At 46.1% G+C, this 18,058-nt stretch overlaps 1 protein-coding gene across 4 annotated transcripts in view; it reads left to right on the top strand.

The window, feature by feature from the left end:
* CHD2 (chromodomain helicase DNA binding protein 2) overlaps window positions 1–17,468 on the top strand; it is a 63,419-nt gene extending 45,951 nt beyond the window's left edge. For all 4 annotated transcript variants that reach the window (XM_017805011.1, XM_017805009.1, XM_017805010.1 and 1 more), the window contains 20 exons: window positions 416–487; window positions 1,696–1,845; window positions 2,458–2,606; window positions 3,128–3,224; window positions 3,959–4,051; window positions 4,530–4,703; window positions 5,588–5,763; window positions 7,242–7,283; window positions 8,288–8,427; window positions 9,156–9,294; window positions 9,434–9,584; window positions 10,904–11,026; window positions 11,337–11,465; window positions 12,202–12,342; window positions 13,489–13,623; window positions 14,751–14,929; window positions 15,484–15,583; window positions 16,059–16,275; window positions 16,639–16,888; window positions 17,002–17,468. In XM_017805011.1, the coding sequence (XP_017660500.1) occupies window positions 416–487; window positions 1,696–1,845; window positions 2,458–2,606; window positions 3,128–3,224; window positions 3,959–4,051; window positions 4,530–4,703; window positions 5,588–5,763; window positions 7,242–7,283; window positions 8,288–8,427; window positions 9,156–9,294; window positions 9,434–9,584; window positions 10,904–11,026; window positions 11,337–11,465; window positions 12,202–12,342; window positions 13,489–13,623; window positions 14,751–14,929; window positions 15,484–15,583; window positions 16,059–16,275; window positions 16,639–16,888; window positions 17,002–17,335 (2,991 nt within the window). In that variant the 3' untranslated portion in view covers window positions 17,336–17,468. The remainder of the gene's footprint in view (window positions 1–415; window positions 488–1,695; window positions 1,846–2,457; window positions 2,607–3,127; window positions 3,225–3,958; window positions 4,052–4,529; window positions 4,704–5,587; window positions 5,764–7,241; window positions 7,284–8,287; window positions 8,428–9,155; window positions 9,295–9,433; window positions 9,585–10,903; window positions 11,027–11,336; window positions 11,466–12,201; window positions 12,343–13,488; window positions 13,624–14,750; window positions 14,930–15,483; window positions 15,584–16,058; window positions 16,276–16,638; window positions 16,889–17,001) is intronic.
* Window positions 17,469–18,058: the final 590 nt, after the last annotated feature.

Raw genomic sequence — 18,058 nt, 5'->3', positions numbered from 1 at the left:
TTGAGCAATGGGAGTCATTGAGTTTCCCAGAGGCTGGTGGCTGGGATTACAGGTTGCATTTACTGCAGGGAACTGGCATGTCCCTTCATTTCAGTGTAGCCATATCTCTGCAAAACTCCTTTGACAGGCCCCTTTGGCCTGTGTCCTGTGATAAACCCTGAGGAGAGGACTGTGAACACAGAGAGCCTGGCTTGGGAGCCTGTAATGGGAGCTGTGGTGTCACCCGCTGTGTGAGCATCCCCCCTGTCCTTGTGACACAGCTGAGGCAGTGCAGTTATTTTTAATTGGAGGCTATTTTTAACAATCAAACGCTGCAGGCTGCGAGAGGGGCTGTAGGGCTTGCAGGACCTGGGTGCACCAGTTCCTCAGGGCTCCTTTACCTTCTTTCTTTTATCACTGTTGTTGATTTTTCCAGCGCTTGGACGGCTCGATCAAGGGGGAGATCCGAAAGCAGGCGCTGGATCACTTCAACGCCGACGGCTCCGAGGTACCACAGTCCTGCCTCAGGAGGGGCCGGGTGGGCTGCCCGGGCAGTGGGTGTTGTGGCTGAGCCACAGGTTGTGACTGCCAAGAGGGGATTAGTTCAGTTCATTTCTTTTTACAGGACCCCAGATACTTTTGAAGACACAGATATAGCAGGTTTTGCAACTGGCCATATTGCTTGTTTTAAATCTGCCATGTCCAAGGAACAGGGCTGCAAGTCACAACTCCAGAAAGTCCAGAAGAGGCTGGGAAGAGCCAGAGTTTAGCAATGCTCTCCCTATGGTCTGAAGAATGAGAGATGGTTGTTAAATGATTCCGGTCTGAAGAATGAGAGATGGTTGTTAAATGATTCCGGTCTGAACAATGAGAGATGGTTCTTAAATGATTCCAGTCTGAAGCTGGTTTTGGATATGAAATAGCAAAGGCAAAAGGAGGATTTTTAGTGTTGGCAGGCAGTGGAGTCTGGTGTTGGAGGTGAAAGTCTGCAGTGTAATATGAGAGGACATCTCAAACCTCTCATCCAGGATTGCTGACTCACAGTGACTGGTGCAAGGCACTTGTTTTTGTGTCAGTCAGCCCAACCATGACAAATACCTTTCCTCACTCCAGAAGCCTGGGCTGGAAGGGAATTCTTGGCTGGCACAGGAGATACAGAAACTCTTCATGGTTGTGGGAAAGTTAACAAATAAAAGTGAGAAGGAGACAGCAGTGTGAGTGGGAAAGGAGAAAGAATGCCCATAGAACCTGCCCTTTTGCCTTCTTTTGAGGGCATCTGTAGGGGCTCAGGTGTCTTGGCTCTAACCTGGCATCCTGTGCCCTTGGGCAGTAACTTGAACAGTCTGTTAGTTACTGATCTCACTCCCAACAGGATTCAGGCAAGAAAAAGCAGATGTTTGTCTTCTGCCCTTGTAGGAATCTAGTGGTCTGACCTTCAAAAGTGACTCCAAGGTGCCCTTGCTCTGAGCTGCTTTGTTGCATACCTGGATTAGCACATCTTTAACCCCTGCCAGCACTGCCTCACCATGGGTCCTGGCTTAAAGACCACTGGTGCTTAGCCTGTGTATGGGAAGGAAATAATTTTTCTGCTTTAAGAAGCATGAGTGCAACAGAGCCTTACATTTGCTTGTACAGCTTTTGAGTCACCATTGCTATTTTATGTCCACAGTTACAGGCTGGCTAACTCATGGATGCTTTTTTTTTTCCCCCCCTCAGGACTTCTGTTTCTTGTTGTCAACACGAGCTGGAGGGCTTGGAATTAATTTGGCCTCTGCTGATACTGTTGTTATCTTTGACTCGGACTGGAACCCCCAAAATGATCTTCAGGCTCAGGCCCGAGCTCACCGGATTGGACAAAAGAAGCAGGTCAGAAGAGCTGCCTGGGTCGTTTTGTCTGTGGCTTCAGTGTGAGCATCTGAACAGGCTCCCACTACACCAGAGAAAATATGGTCTTTTTGCCCCAGTCCTGACTCCAGAGAGTGCTGCCAACCTCAGGGAATCTTACTGAAAAAAGGAGACAAAAAATCAGTCCAGATTTGCCATATGCCAAGTCTTTGTGTTGGCTTTGGGTTCTGAGATGGTTCAAAACCAAGAACCCAACCTGTTACACTTCTCTGCCTAGTGGACTCTGTTCTTTCTTGCCCAGAAAAACTTAGCAAGTAGAGCATCACCTTTACTGGGGGTTTATTAGATACGAGAAAAGTTTGGTGCTAGTCTGAATTTAGCATGATTGTTTCAGAAGAAAATTTACTCTGTGCTTAGGCACACTACAAGATGTGTGTTAACCATCCTGATTTTAATGGGGTCCCCTGAGATGTAAAGAGAATGTGCTTGTTTTTCTCCTGTAAAACCACATCTGTGTGTGAACAGACAGTGTCAGCAGACCAGTCTCCTGTGAAATAGCTGAGGGTTGTATTGCTGTGTCAGCAGAGCATGTTCAGGTTCGGGAAATAGCTCTGTTCTCTTTTTACCCCTTAGGTGAATATTTACCGCCTGGTCACAAAGGGGACAGTGGAGGAGGAGATCATTGAGAGAGCCAAGAAGAAAATGGTGCTGGATCATTTGGTTATCCAGCGTATGGACACCACTGGCCGGACTGTTCTGGACAACAACTCTGGGAGATCCAAGTATGTGATTGTGTCAGGAGGCAGAGATGTCTGAAACAGTGCATGGCATAACCAGCCTCACCTGTTGGTATTTCCCAATATTTATTGGGTAGGGTATAGGGCAGAAGGCTAATAAATAATGACAGCTTCCAGTGATTTGGCTTATGCAGCCATTAATTTGGACATATAGGATAAAGATGATCAGAAATTAAAACCTAGTTTTAATGCATTACTTGTTTTTACTTCTGCCTTCCACCCAGAGATCACCCTGGTCTGAGGGAACCTGGTAGTGGTTGTGGAAAAGCTGCACCTTGGCAGTGACCTCAGACTCTCACCATTTCCCCCCAGTAGATGGAAGTGGTTCCCTTTATAGTCATTATCCTTGTTAGAGCAGGAAAGAGATTAATAAAAAAGCCTTTTATAGTGCTGAGTAGAAAACTTACTCCTTGCTTCAATTAGGAAAAACTTTGGTGTGGTTTTGTGCTGTAGCAGTGCTGACTTAACAACTCAAAACACCTTTTCCTTCTCACTTGCTCTTGCAGCTCAAATCCTTTCAACAAAGAGGAGCTGACAGCTATTCTGAAGTTTGGAGCTGAAGATCTCTTCAAGGAGCTTGAAGGGGAAGAGTCAGAGCCTCAGGTAGTTTGAAATTGAAATCACATAGCAGTTTGTTGTCATCTGCAGGTCTGCATGAGGGATTGTGTGTGGTTGCCCCCACTTTGTACTTATCCTGTGCATGAGAGCAGGTCAGTGAATAGGACACGTGTGAGTCTGGAGAAACTGAAGGAAGAGTCTGGGATTGGAGGATCAGGGGGTTGAGGAGAGCCTTGCTGTTGGGGATTAAATAGTAAAGGTCACCAAGGGAGTCCCTTGTCTGGTGAGGATTCATTAGCTAGTTATAGCACAGCCTGCTGAAAGCTGCTCTCCCTGCCTCTTCTGAGCACTTGTTCTCAGCATCCTTTTTTGGTTGTTCTCTGAGAGGCAGGAGTCAGCACAGTGAAGTGAATAGGTCGCTTTCTTCTGCCTCAGTGCAGCATTGCTTGACAATTTAGTATGGAGTGCTTTGACCGATTCTCTAAATGGCCCAAGCAGCAGAGCTTCTCCCGAGGAAGACAGTCCACAGTTCATATATCTCACTGTCTGGAAATTTTCCTGACTGTTCAGCCTCGATAGTCCTTTTCTTCTGTCCTGTCACCTTATTTATACTCTGTTGTACCACTTGAGATAGTTCATCCCAGCCCTCGGGGATGACACCCTGCAGATATTTGCACTTTATTTAGCGCATATCAGCACACGAGTCTGTTCTCAAAGCCTCTTATTTCCCGCTGCGCTCGGTATCCTCTGCTTTATCCCTCCTTCTCCCTGACTGGTAGGAGATGGACATCGATGAGATTCTGCGTCTGGCTGAAACACGAGAGAATGAAGTGTCCACCAGTGCCACTGACGAGCTCCTCTCCCAGTTCAAGGTATGGACCCCCAGGCTCTGTAGTGGGGTGTGGGAATGTGGCTCCCCACATCCTGCCATGGTAAGGTCAGTAACAGGCAGGAACACCTCGGAGAGATCACAGAATCACAGAATGGTTTGGGTTGGAAGGGACCTTATCTAGTTCCAACCCCCCCCCCCGATGTAGGTATTAATTTGCTTTCGAGTAAGTGGTTTTGAAAGCTGTGAATCAAATGCAGATTTTACCAAATTTGGAAGCAAAGCCAATAATTAACAAAGGCTCAGCAGGACTTCTTAAACTGCACGTACTTCCTCAAAAGCTGTAAGTCCAAAAACGTGGCAAGGAACCAGGAATGTAGTGACATAGGAATTAATTATGCAGTAGTTTATGGAAGTGTTGGCAGAATTCCTATGGGGCAGGAGTTGAGGCTTAGCAGACAGCTCAGGAGTGTTCCTGCCAGGGGAGGGAATTGCTAAAACTTTTCCTGTGCTTGTGAAAGGTCGCCAACTTTGCAACCATGGAGGAGGAAGAAACAGAGCTGGATGAGCGGTCCCAGAAGGACTGGGATGATATCATTCCAGAGGAACAGAGGAAAAAGGTGGAGGAGGAAGAAAGGCAGAAAGAGTTGGAGGAAATCTACATGCTGCCTCGAATCCGGAGCTCAACTAAAAAGGTACAGCCCATCTCGAGGAGCTGAGAGGCAGGAGGCAAGAGCTGGCAAAGGCAACAGTCAAGGGAAGCCTCCTTGCCATCTGAGCTTCCTTTCCTCCTCCAAAGTTGATTGGGAATAAAGCACAGAGGTAGCACATTGACCTCTTGTTGGCATCATGCATTGGGCCCATGGTTTGGGATGCAGTGTGAGGGCCCAGACTTAAATTGGTCTGACTCATCTTAGCAAACAAAATTAAAAAAAACTTATAGTGACCACAAGGCAAAGTATCCAACTGTATTGGATTTTACTGCAGATTTTACATTTTCTGGCTGTTTGTTTTCCTCGGACTTGCTAGCTCCCTGGGCTGCTCTTGCCTAAATGTGGATCTTGAGGGGCAAAGGAGATGGTGTCTTCCTGAGTCCTTCTTTAGGTCATGGGATCTACCCCAATCTAAAAGAAAGCTGGCTGTGCAAGGAAGTTCTTCTGGGATATGGGACTTTAATGGATTATGCACTGTTCTCTGGATGAGCTGGGGAAAAACAGAGAGAGAAGGATAATTCATATTGGATGAATCCAGATTAATTTCTATGGAGTCCTGGTTTTTGAAATAGTCTAAGGGAAATCAGTGTGTTTTAATGTCTCATAACCTTAGTAAATCAAAATACAGTTGTGAAACTGCTGGCTCTACAGGGAGGATGACCACTAGAGCCTTTGCCAGCTGGGAACTGCAAGGGTGTGCAGCCTTTCTAGGGCGGTTACATGAGCTCTTGCATCTTTAGGAATAAATGCCAAGGTGTTTTACAGCCTGTACATTAAATAGTGCCAGTGCAGGAGGGACAGAAAAGGTTGTTAGCTGATTAGATTAGCAGTTGTTAACTCTACTACTGTTCTTCTGGTACATGCAGGCTCAGACAAATGACAGTGAATCAGATGCAGAAACTAAGAGAAGGCTGCAGAGATCATCTGGATCAGAAAGCGAGACTGACGACACCGATGACGAGAAGAGACCAAAGCGCAGGGGACGTCCTCGGAGTGTTAGAAAAGACACTGTGGAAGGATTTACTGATGCTGAAATCAGGAGGTCAGTGCTGAGCACAAGAGACAGTTCAGAAAACAAATATAGAAATGCCATGCAGGTGGAGAAAATCCCAGATTAATCCAGGACGCGTTCACCTGTAAGCACGTCAGTGGTTAGGTGGAGCTGGTTCATTGAGACAGCTTCTGCATCTTTATATAATTCAGTTTGCTCCCAGCTGACCTTAACATCCAGGTCAGTGAAAAATGGACTGGATTGTCTTTAGTCAGGCTACAGTGAAGCTGGTGCCTTCCTGAGATTAATCCTTGTTGTAACTGCCTTTCCTGGGCCAAGGGGATTGAGCTAATTCCATGTAACACGTGAGGTCTTAGGTGCCATGAGATACAGAGCTGGAGAAGCTAAGGGCTCTGGCCTTCCTGACATTTTTCTGGCAGTTATCCTGCTGATTTAAGCTCTAAGTGAAAGGCAGACTCTGGCAAAGTGACCCCATGAGAAGCACTGGTTCCATTGATCCTAGCAGTTGTGTGTCAGTTCCTTGGAGGCAGCTGGGGGCTGAATTCCAGAGTATTGTTTTCTTCTTTTATCTTCTAATTCTTGAATGTTTCCCAAAGATCTTTGTCTTACAGCTCTGCCCACATGTTCAGCCAAAGATGGAAAAGAGAGGGCTAAGAGTTTTCCTTGACTCTTTCCATATCTGAGTTGCTATATTTTTAAGCAGGAGATACCAGATTTTCTGGACTGTGGTACCTGCCCTATGTCCATCTTGAAACCATGGAGCAGGAAGGACGTGTTACAATATGGAATATAGCAGCCATTTTTTGTAATGTAACAGAAGGAGGCCGAAAGAGCATAAGATGAAAAAAAGAAGGCAAAAAAATAATTAATTTAAAAAATAACCTGTAATTGTAGCCATTGGGTCTACTCCTAGCACAAGGCACTGTTCGATTGCAGCAACATTTGACTCTTGCCCTAAAGTTGTGTTGGCCATGGCAGGGACTTTCACAATAAAAATAAGACATAAAAATAAATAGCAATCCTTGTCTGCAAACCTCTGTGATGGATTGAACCACGCTTGGCTCTTCTGTGATGGGTTGCTACATTTACAGCCTGAGCCTTAAAATTACTAATGACATTGATTTAATGCCTCTTTTCTTCTTGGAAAAATGAAGTTAATAATTACCAACATGGTGTGAGCCAGTGCTTTCTTCTATTTTTTCTTTCTATTTTCTTCTATTTTTTTTTACACTACAGTTATGACTCTCTTTTTTTTTTTTTTTGGTCATCTGTCAAGCACTCAAAATTCATAATAATATTGTGTTCTTCTCCAGCCAAGGTCTCAAAACTCGTTGTGGAGGCTAATGGATGAAGCTTCCCAGTGCTGAGGGATACTGAGCTAATCAATGGGGAATGCAAGGGTGATAATCTGGCAGACTGTAATTCATATATTCAAGTGTATTTGTGATACTGGACCTACTTTTTATGGCAGTTAGTTTAGTCTTCTTATTATTTTTTTTTTTCCTTAGGTTTATCAAGGCTTACAAGAAGTTTGGATTGCCTCTTGAAAGGTGAGTCCCACCCTGGCCCTGCTCCAGAGGGGAATCACGGAGGGACACTGTATTTCTGAGCAGAGCCAGACACACACATTGCTGTGGGTGTTTGAACCTTGCTGTCATGTCATCAGGAACACAAGCACTGCTGTGCAGTCCCTTGTGCCTCAGTTGATGGGCACTGATGAGTGCTGGCCAAAAGCATCTCGAGCAGTCGTGGCGCCGGGCTGTAACAGCATCGTCCTGCTGGCAGAGTCCGGCCCTTGGGGCATTCCCACTCAGCCTAGAAAAGAGAGGGAGCAGCTGTTGGAACAGCAAATACTACCCAAAACGCTTGCCAAGCTTCTCTCTGCACGTTAGCCTCAAAACTGAATTTGGAGCACCTTTCCATGCTCTATCCCTCTTGAAGGGAAGCAGAGAGAGGCACAGACCATCCTCGAGCGTGGGTCAGCAGAGCCCTGGCTGAGTGCTGTGACCCAGCATGAGTGAGGGGGGAAGGGAGATGCCATATGTGCTGGGGCTGGAAAGCCCCTGCTGAGGTCTCAGGGCTGAGGCAGGGTTCCCTGCATATATTGTATGAGAATTACAGTGTTTTTTCAGCTGGTTGTACTCTTCTGTTGTGAAACACAAGGCTTGCGTGTGAGTCTTCAGGCAGGCAAAAGGGACAGCAGATGGCAGCTTTGGACCATCAGATGGAGTTAATATGGAACTAGGAAAGCCTGAGGGAACACTGGGCAGTCATAGAGGGTCCCTGTTGTTCCCAAGACAGACAGTTCCCACTTTTGCTTTAGTATTAAAAAATCCAAAGGATTTGATCACTTATTCTACATCTGAACTGCAGCTGTTAGACCTAAAGAAGACCAAAAAACTGAGTTGCTTCCTGCACAAACTCAACGTGTGTGTGTGTTTCATACATTCATATATGTACGTATGGAGTACTAAAAGCTGTGAAACAGTTGATTAGGAGATGACTGGGAGGATATATTCTCTATCAAATACAAGACACTTTCCCCCTTTCCCAGGTTGGAGTGTATTGCCCGAGATGCTGAGCTGGTGGATAAATCTGTGGCTGATCTGAAACGTTTAGGGGAGCTCATCCACAACAGCTGTGTGTCAGCAATGCAAGAATATGAGGAGCAGCTGAAAGAAAATCCAGGGGAAGGTAGGCAAGAGGGTTGTATGCTGCTGTTATGATGTTTTTGGGATTGTTCCATGGAGCTGGAGAGGAAACTGTTGCCATGCTGGCTGGGGAGGTGTGCCACATTGTGACTTAGAAGCAATAAAACAAGCACACACTTAAACCATCCCATCTCTGCCAGGCAGCTGTCACCAGTGGAGAGAAACTCCTGAGCCTTCTGCTCAGACTGGAAAGTGCTGCTTGGGTCTGCTGGTTTCTGCTGGACATATGTTTTCATGGGGAGAGACTGAAGTGATCAGCTGATTTAATGCTGGGTCACAAAGCCCAAATTTTAACTGCTCCTGGGACTGGGAAGCAAACTGGTGCTATGTACTCCATGGTAAAGCTGGATCCACAGTTAGCACTTCCCAGAGCTGGAATCATCATCCGCTCTCTGTATGGCTGTTCTGTGCTGTTGGTTTAGAGATAAAGGGTCAGGTCTGGATTTCCTGCTGGGTCTCTGCCTGTTGCAGCTGAACAAAACTGCTGAAGCAACAACTCGAGCATACTTGGAGGTGTTTTTAAGAAAATGATACTGGGAGGTGTTTGGATTGCAAATCTAAGTGAGTTAGAGTAAGAAAACTAATATTTTGGGCCTTATGTTTAAATAAGTGGTTGAGGCAAGGTCTTGATCACTGTCTGTGAAGCCATTTTTACAGAGGCACTTCTTTCTCTAAGAGTTCTCTTAGTTGCTGTGTTTTATTGTTGAGCAGGGAAAGGACCTGGAAAAAGACGAGGTCCTACTATCAAGATTTCTGGTGTCCAAGTCAACGTGAAATCCATCATCCAGCACGAAGAGGAGTTTGAAATGCTGCATAAATCCATTCCCGCAGACCCAGAGGAAAGGAAGAAGTGAGTTTGGCTAAAGTAGGCAATGCAGAAAGATGCTCAGGGAATTTGGATTTTGTAGTGGAAAGTGAATAGCCTGGATATGTGGATTTGCTTTATCCTCCACAGCATTAAAAGTAGCTCGTGTTTGAAATGCCTTTAGGTACCGCCTGACGTGCCGTGTCAAAGCTGCTCATTTTGATGTAGACTGGGGAGTGGAGGAGGATTCTCGCTTGTTAGTGGGAATTTACGAGCATGGTTATGGAAACTGGGAGCTAATTAAAACAGATCCGGAATTGAAGTTATCTGATAAGGTAGGTCGCTTCACTTGCTGATTGCTCTATGGCAGTGCTCATAGAGAACATGCTTCATTTACTCCAGAAACAGATGTTTGTGTTTATAACTACTCCAAAAATAATAATAATAAATAATAATGAGGAAAACAGTGACCTTCATGGAATGTTGCATGCTCGATGGAAAGCAGAGCTGTGTTATTTGATGGGCAGTACATTTTCCCTGAGCAGTACCACATGAACCACACTGAAACGATGCAGGAAGAAAATGGCAATGCTGACATGTGTGGTTACATGCACAGGACAGAAGAGGCTGCATTGCATAATCATGACTTGATGTTTCCTTGTGCATCTCACAGGAAGCTGAGTCTGAATTTCTGTGTGGAAGTAATTTTTCACAGATTTGACACTGCTTATGTCAAGACTGATCTGTGTTAGCTTTGAGGGTATAGTTAAATGACTGGTGATGGCAGCACAGCCAGCTGGAAAGCCTCCATCTAGTTCCTCTGTTCCTCAGTCATGCCCACAAGAACAGTTTGTGGGGACCATGTTGAAATGATCTGGGTTAAAAATAAGCCTCCATCCGTTGTGTCAGTGCAGTGGAAAGAGCAAACTGCAGCACAGGGCTGAGGAGCATCGGGAATCTCCAAGCCAGCTTTGCTGCCAGTATGTGACATTCCCATGACATCCTCTAGTGCTTTTAGCAAAGATCATGCTGTGGCTGAGAGCCCTTAATGTGTGGAGTTCAGAAAGGCATCTTATAGTGGAAACAACTGCCTGAGACACACCACCCAGTTTCCAATGAAGTATGAGACTAACCTAGTTGATGAGCTGAGATACTTCCCACAGAGTGGCCCCTTGGAGCTTTGTTTTCCACTAAAAAGTCTGCATCTGTACCACTGCTGTAGCAATGTCTTAGGTTACCAGAGGGACCAGCCTTCTGTGACAAGGCTGTCACAAACAAATCTGATGTGTCAAGGAGAGTGGACTCAGTTTTGCAACACAAGGTCCCAAATATAGTTTGTAAAGGTTTTTTTTTCTTCTAGAAAAGATCTTTTTTCTTCAAGAAAGATCCCAGAGAACCTAGAGAGCTGCCTTGGGGTCCTTCAACTTCTGCAAAAGTCCAAGGGGAGGGATGCTTGTTTGCTGGGAGCTTCACTTTTAGCCAGACAGGGAGAGTCTGTGAGGAGGGGGGAAGGAATGCTTGAGCCTGCTTGTTCCCCCAGAAGGTGCAGCATCTCCAGCCCTTTGCTGGGCCTGGAAGGACTGCTGATAGTGTGTATCTCTTTTGTCAAGCTTGTTGCATGAAGGTATATATTTTTTTTTCTGCTTTATTGAAGATCCTACCTGTTGAGACAGATAAGAAACCTCAGGGAAAACAGCTCCAGACTCGAGTTGATTATTTACTGAAACTGCTGAAGAAAGACCTGGACAAGAAAGAAAACATGAAAGATGGGGAAGAGGTGAGATGTGGCTGCCTGATTCTGGGGATTTCAAGAGGAGTGATGGCAGGCTGATGGCAGGGGACAGCCTGTGTTCTCAGGTCACTGAACATCATCTCCGTGAGGGAATATGCGCTTGTCTGTTGTCTGATTGCATTGTGATATTGAAGTGATAATTAGTGAGGGGCAGGTAATTATTGCACTTACTTGGCCTCATCAGGCTTCCTGCCATCCTGCAGGGCTGCAGTTGTTTGCAAGGTGTTCAGGAGATATAATATGGCCCCAGGAAGTAGCTATTTGCTTGCTCTGACTACTTCTGTGTTTTCACCAGGGCAAGCTAAAGAAGAGGAAACCACGAGTAAAGAAAGAGAACAAGGCTCCCAAAGTCAAAGATGAGCATGGGAATGAACTCTCCTCTCCTCGGCACTCAGACAACCAGTCAGAAGAAGGTGAAGTCAAGGTGAGTCAACCTGGTGGATAGTGGCTTTTCCAGGTTTCCTTGAGCTGTGCTATTACTGCCCAAACTCACCTTGAGAAGCACCCCCAGCAAAGCCCTGGGGAGTCAGGGGGCACTATAGAGTGAATTCCCACAGGACTGACAAACTTACAAAAACATACATACAGCTGTCAGGGTGAAGGAGGCACCTTTCCCACCTATTTTTTTTTAGGTCAGTGCTTTAAGTGTTTTTGGGCATCTTAGAGTGGCCACACACATCCACATATTGACTTGGAGGAAAGGTTGTGTTAGGACAAAGCCTACTGCCCTTATAAAGGAGAGAAAGAAGAATTGTTTCTCTCTCCTTTTGGGCACGTCAGCCAGTGGTGAAGTTGGAGTTTACCAAGGTCATGCTGTTGCTTAGAAAACGTTCTGTCATTGAGTGGTTTGGCTTGTAGTCTGAGGCTTTTTGTTCATGTGCTGATCAGTATCTACCTCAGGGGCTGAGCGTTCTGGAGCACAGCTGGCACAGGAAAGCAGTGCAGATCTGCAGACTGGGGCTCCTCTGGTTTTTATACCCTTTTGTCAAGTTTGGGTGGATGGCAGCTGCTTAAGCAGGGCTTGCTGTCTGGTTAAAGAGGTGTGAGGGCAAATTTGGATGTACCTCAAAAGTTGCCTGCATTTTAAGGATGTAAGTTTTATTGGAAGAAAGTGTGCATGAGGTGAGGACTCCAACTTTGTGCTGTGACTGGTTTTCTAGGAGGATGGCTTGGACAAGAGCCCGGTGAAAAAGAAACAGAAGAAGAAAGAGAACAAAGAGAACAAGGAAAAACAGACATCCTCTAAGAAAGAAAAGGAAAGTGATAAAGAGAAAAAGAAAACAAAAGACAAGAAAGAGAAGGTATGTGGTTCTCTCAGGAGCAGTTTGATAGGAAAGTCCCTGAGCAGAAGGACAAACTGTGAGACTTAGGATTCATGGAAGGCCCTGTGTGAAGAGACATCAGTGAAGCACTGGGGGGTGAGGTGGTATCCCGTTTTCAGCCCTTCTTGCCATAAAAAGTAGAAAAGGCAGTATGTCCTAAAGGTTGATGGAACATGAGCAAAAAGGAAGAGATTTTGTCAGTCTGCCTTTAAAGTACAGCTATCCCTGTGACAGTGATATGGCCACATAGCTGATGTTAAGGAAGAACAGGAGAAGAGCCTGGAGCACTCAAATCAAAGTTCTGTTCAGCTGTGATTTATCACAGAGTTGGCAGCTCCTTGTCTTTATTCCCCTTTAATTTAAACTCACCCAAATGACCCAACTGCCCACACCATCAAGACTGAAAAGTTGTCATTGTCACTGTTCAGGACTCAACCAGAATGAGTGTTTCAACATCCCTGGTATATTGGAGACTAAAATGTCTCTTGAATCTTGGGTGCAACTGCCCTGAGGCTGGGTTCAAATTGGAAGGGGAGTAAAAGCTCCCATAACACTGACCTGAAGTACCTGTCCAAGGAACAGGTATGTGCTGCATGTGAGTGTGCTTTGACACTGAGGTCATAAGTGCAAACCAAGAAGTTTTGTTGAGTATGTAAGGGAAGGTTTTCTTTCCAGTGATATTTGGTACAGCTTTGACTGCAGATAAGTCATGTAAGTAAAATTTTACATAAACAGGCCATTGTTTGAGAACTAGTGACATCACATGAAGTTGCAGATCCTTGTAGACATGAGACTACCCTGAGCTCTATCCTTTGCAAGGGAGGGATATTCTTTCACTTACACTCTCTTCCAAGTCTTCAGCACTTGGTTTTCTCTCCATGAGTGTGAATATCATATTCATGTCCAAACTGTTGGCTCTGACTTCCCTCTGCTCCCTTAGGGGTGATGTAAAGCTAAATAGAGCCATTGCAGCTCAACAGTTTTTGATTCTGGGAGGAAAGTTGTAGGAGCAGTGCCCAGGGTTTAACAACTGCCAGTAACAATAGTGCAGAGGCTGTTAGTTGGATCACTTGGGATCCTGCAGTCTGGCTCATCATGTGATGTGTGTAATTTGTCCTTGTAAAGCCTAAAGGTGGAGAGGCCAAATCTGGGAGCAAAGGGAAGAGATCACAAGGTCCCGTCCACATTACTGCAGGGAGTGAACCAATCCCCATTGGCGAAGATGAGGATGATGATCTGGACCAAGAAACATTCAGCATAGTGAGTATTTTCCTCGGGAAATGGGAGGGCAGTGGCAGAGAGCCCAGCCCAAGGTGGTTGAGGTTTGCTTAAAAGGACGTGTTGTAGGTGTCAGGGTGTGAACCCTCTCCGAGCGCCCCACAGGGATTTCCTCTGGTCAATCTGAGAGCAGGGCAGGACAATCCTGGATGAGATCTGACCACCAGCCTCTGTGCTGCCCACTGGTAGCGTGTCAGCAGAGCAAGCACAAGAGCTCTCTGCTTCAGCTGGTAAATTCCCACCTCTCATTTGGCAGCCCTGGGTTACAGAAGACCCTGCAGCCTTATGTGGCAATCCCTTCCCTATAGAAGCCAAGGAGCCATTTGGGGCTCTTCCAGGCAGGGAAATAGAGTTTACAGGGTGACCTTGTATGGCTCTGGGAGGTACAGAGCTGTGTAAATGCTCTCACAGCAAATGTGCCCACAAGGCTTGTTGCAAAAATAGCCTTTTAGTAGTTGTCATGGCAGATTCTCCTTGGCTGAAATACCACTTCTTAAAAACAGTTCTCTCAAGGCAAAGCTGTATATTCGCTTCAGGTCTATGTTATTTTTTGTTTTTTTCTATAACTTTCCCTCTTGTGATACATGGAAGGTCCAGTCAGGCAGTAGAAACCTGTCTGATTTCCTGTCTGTGCCCAGTGTTGATGTGCACAGCTGAAAAAGATGCTTTCATCTCATGCCTGCCAGTTTTGGTAAAAGGGAGCATATAGGGATGAACAGGATAAAGTGACTGCATATAGGGATGAACAGGATTAAGTGAGCTCTCCTTCAGCTGGGGCTGCTGTTTCAGTGTGTGGATACTTGGATATGCCTCTCTACCTGCTGTGGGATCTGTGTGGGAGCAGACCATGTGTGGTTATGGCTTGCAAGGCAAATTGTTCCCCTCTAAAAGGCAGAGGCAGTGGAGATGGGGAGACTCTTGTCTTTTCCTGATTATTATCTGCAGCATGTCTAACAAATTGCTGTTTTATAGCTGATTTCTCCTTGTCTAATGGTCAGATAAACCTAATATCTCGTTCTAATGAACTTCTTGCAGCTCTGATTAACAGGGGAACAGTGTAGAGACCTGTGCCAAATTAATTGCTTTCTCCTCTCTATTGCTCTTTCAAGTGCAAGGAAAGGATGAGACCAGTCAAAAAAGCACTGAAGCAGCTTGATAAGCCTGATAAAGGACTGACAGTTCAAGAACAGCTGGAGCACACACGCAACTGCCTCCTAAAAATTGGTGATCGCATCTCTGAGTGCCTTAAAGCCTACACTGACCAGGATCACATCAAGCTATGGAGAAGGTGAGGGATCATTTTGTTTTCCTTGGCTGGTCTAGGATATTTTGAAAAAACTCAGGCTGCTGAGTTTTATGTGAGTGAACGTGCCATTTGCCTGTTATTTAACCAGTGAAATCTTGTGTTCTCTAGCCCACTCAGTCCATAGAATTACAGAATTATGAAATGTTTTGGGTTGGGAGGGACCTTAAAGATTATCTAGTTCCAACCCCCCTGCCATGAGCAAGGACATCTTCCACTACACCAGGTTGATCAGAGCCCCATCCAACCTGACCTTGAACACTTCCAGGGATGATTTTCCATGGCCAGTCCCAGGTGAGGGTTTTTTCTGCACGTGTTGGTTTCATTTACCTGGATTTCAAAGGTAGTTTAGATAAACCAGAGCAAACCTCTTTATTTTACTTTGAGGAACTTGGTTCCAGCCCTCCTGATCATCCTGTCCTGTGCTGGGTTGAGACTGTTTTCCAGAGGAGGTCAAATTGATTTGATGTTGGTTTGGAAGCAGTTGGCAGTTAAACTGCTGATGTAGCAATTAACAGAAAACATTCATGTCCTTCTAGGAACCTATGGATATTTGTGTCAAAATTCACAGAATTTGACGCCAGAAAACTACACAAACTCTACAAGATGGCTCATAAGAAAAGATCACAGGAAGAGGAGGTGAGAGCTGAAGTGCCTTTCCTTTGATTTCTGTCTTTAAATGTTGCTGCACTTAAAGTGCCAATACTTTCTGCCTCTTACCGTGGGTGTTCTTAGTTGTTGTTGTCGGTGTGTGATTTTCTCAACATCTAAACAGTCTGGCTGCATTTGCCTTCTCTTTCATGTGGCATTTCTGGTCACTTTGTCCTGGCTGTTCTGACCAAGAAAAAGCATTGTTTGGTGTGGCATATGGTGTTGAGTTGCCCTTTAGAGTGAAAAGCTTGGCATGCTGCCCTGTAGAAATAAGTGTAGAAGCAGAGCTGCAAAACCGTGCCTGTCCTCTACCACGTTTGCACCGTGCTCGGGCACAGTTGGTTCACCAAGTCTTCAAAGAGGCAGAAAAATCCAGAGCCTGACAGACAAGGCCATTTCACACAGAGTCCAGATCTTTTGATGGAAGACCAGCTGAGCTGTATCCCTGTCTTCCACCTTGCAGGAGCAGAAAAAGAAGGAGGACACGTCCAGCATGAAGAAGCCGTTCCGCCCAGAGCCTTCAGGCTCCAGCCGCGATTCCGTGATGTCCCAGTCTCACGTGCCTCACAATCCTCATTCCCAGAAGATCCATATGCCCCCTTCCCACACCCAGCAGCAGATGCACGGGCACCCACGTGACAACTATGGCCACCCAAACAAGAGACACTTCAGCAACACAGGTTAGTGCTGGCAAGCCAGGAGAAACCACCCCTTCTAACCTAATGCTCCTGGACACTAATCCTTCTGGGAATTGTGACTGGTCACGTGTAAAGGTGATGGAATAGAACAAATATTGCCATTGTACTTCCTACTGGACTAGAAAACATAACGATGTAGTGAGGAAAAGAATATAAGAATGGGACAGAATAAGATTTGTCAGAATAATGATAAAGAAATTCAAAGAAGAAAATTGAGCCCATGTAGTTTAAGGAGGAGAAGGTTAAAGGGGTATCAGTAGTTACAATTTCTGTGAGAATTCAGCAAAGTAATGGGCTTAAACTAAAGTATGAAAGAGACTTACAGGTGCTCTTTCCTCATGGCAGACCGGGGAGACTGGCAGAGGGATCGAAAGTTCAACTATGGTGGCAACAGCAACCAGATGTGGGGTGGGGAGAGGCACCACCAATACGAGCAGCACTGGTACAAGGACCACCACTACGGGGACCGGCGGTCGCGGGGGGATCCCCACCGGAGCTCCGGGAACTACAGACCAAACAACCTCTCCCGCAAGAGGCCGTACGAGCAGTACAACAGCGACCGAGACCACAGGGGCCACCGAGACTATTATGACAGGTAATTAACTCCCTTCCACCTCAGGCAGGCTGGGAGGAGTTCGAAAGGATGCACCGTGTTGGCCAGGCTTGCCTTGGGAAACTGATCTCCATCCGTTTGTTTTCCCTCCGCAGGCACCACCACGAGTCCAAACGTCGACGATCCGATGACTTCAGGCCTCAGAACTACCACCAGCAGGATTTCCGACGGATGTCTGATCACAGGCCGCCCATGGGATACCATGGCCAAGGACCTTCGGACCACTACAGGTCCTTCCACACAGACAAACTGGGAGATTACAAACAGCCCCTCCCTCCATCTCACCCTGCAGTGTCGGACCCTCGCTCTCCCCCCTCTCAGAAATCCCCCCACGATTCCAAGTCACCTCTCGATCACAGGTCACCTCTGGATAGGTCATTGGAACAGAAAAACAATCCAGATTATAACTGGAACATTCGGAAAGCATAAAGAGACTGAGAGGGGAAAGCGCACGTCTGAAATACTTGGATTGGTGTGGCGGTGGCTGCTTTCTCCAAGCCAGCAACGAGAAATTCTGAACATGCTGCTATCATCTGGCTGGGTCAAGGAGGATTATGGGGGAGTGGGTGGAGGAAGATTTTCCCTAATTCTTGATTCTGGTTTGGATTCCCATTTCCTTTCCCCTTTTTTACCATTGAACTGTTCTATCATGGAACCAGCCTTGCTGCCTCGGTCTTTGTTTTGTTTTCCTCAGTCCAATGGACCCAAGGGAATTTTCCCCAGCCAGTGTTTCCTCAGAAGGAGAAGGCAGATCAGTGCTGCTTAGGATGGTGCAGAAGGCTGTGAGCCTGCTCCAACTTGATGTTATGTGACAGATGCTGCTTTGGGATTGAGGATAAACTGGTTGGGCTGGGATTTGTGTGTAACCAGCATGGGGCAATGGGAGGATGTATTCAAGGAGGGACAGGAAAGACCCTCAGCAGCCAACTTTGGTTGAAAGAGGGACTTGCTGTCCCTGCAGAGTGAGCTATGCTGGTGACAATCCATCACTTTCCTGGCCATGTTATCATTTCCATGTCTTTATCCATTTCAAGAAACTGGCTCTGCTTTGATTTCTGTTGTCCCCTGCAACAGGAGAGCTGGGGGTGATCTTCCTCCCATCTCCAGGGCTGGAACTGGCAAATCTTGACTCTGGGGAGGGTGGGAGTTGGG

This window comes from Lepidothrix coronata, unplaced genomic scaffold (genome assembly GCF_001604755.1).
Source record: "Lepidothrix coronata isolate B3197 unplaced genomic scaffold, Lepidothrix_coronata-1.0 Scaffold11, whole genome shotgun sequence".
Classification (NCBI taxonomy): Eukaryota; Metazoa; Chordata; class Aves; order Passeriformes; family Pipridae; genus Lepidothrix; species Lepidothrix coronata.
Note: the sequence above shows the minus strand (reverse complement) of the source record. Positions and strands in the feature narration are given on the sequence as shown.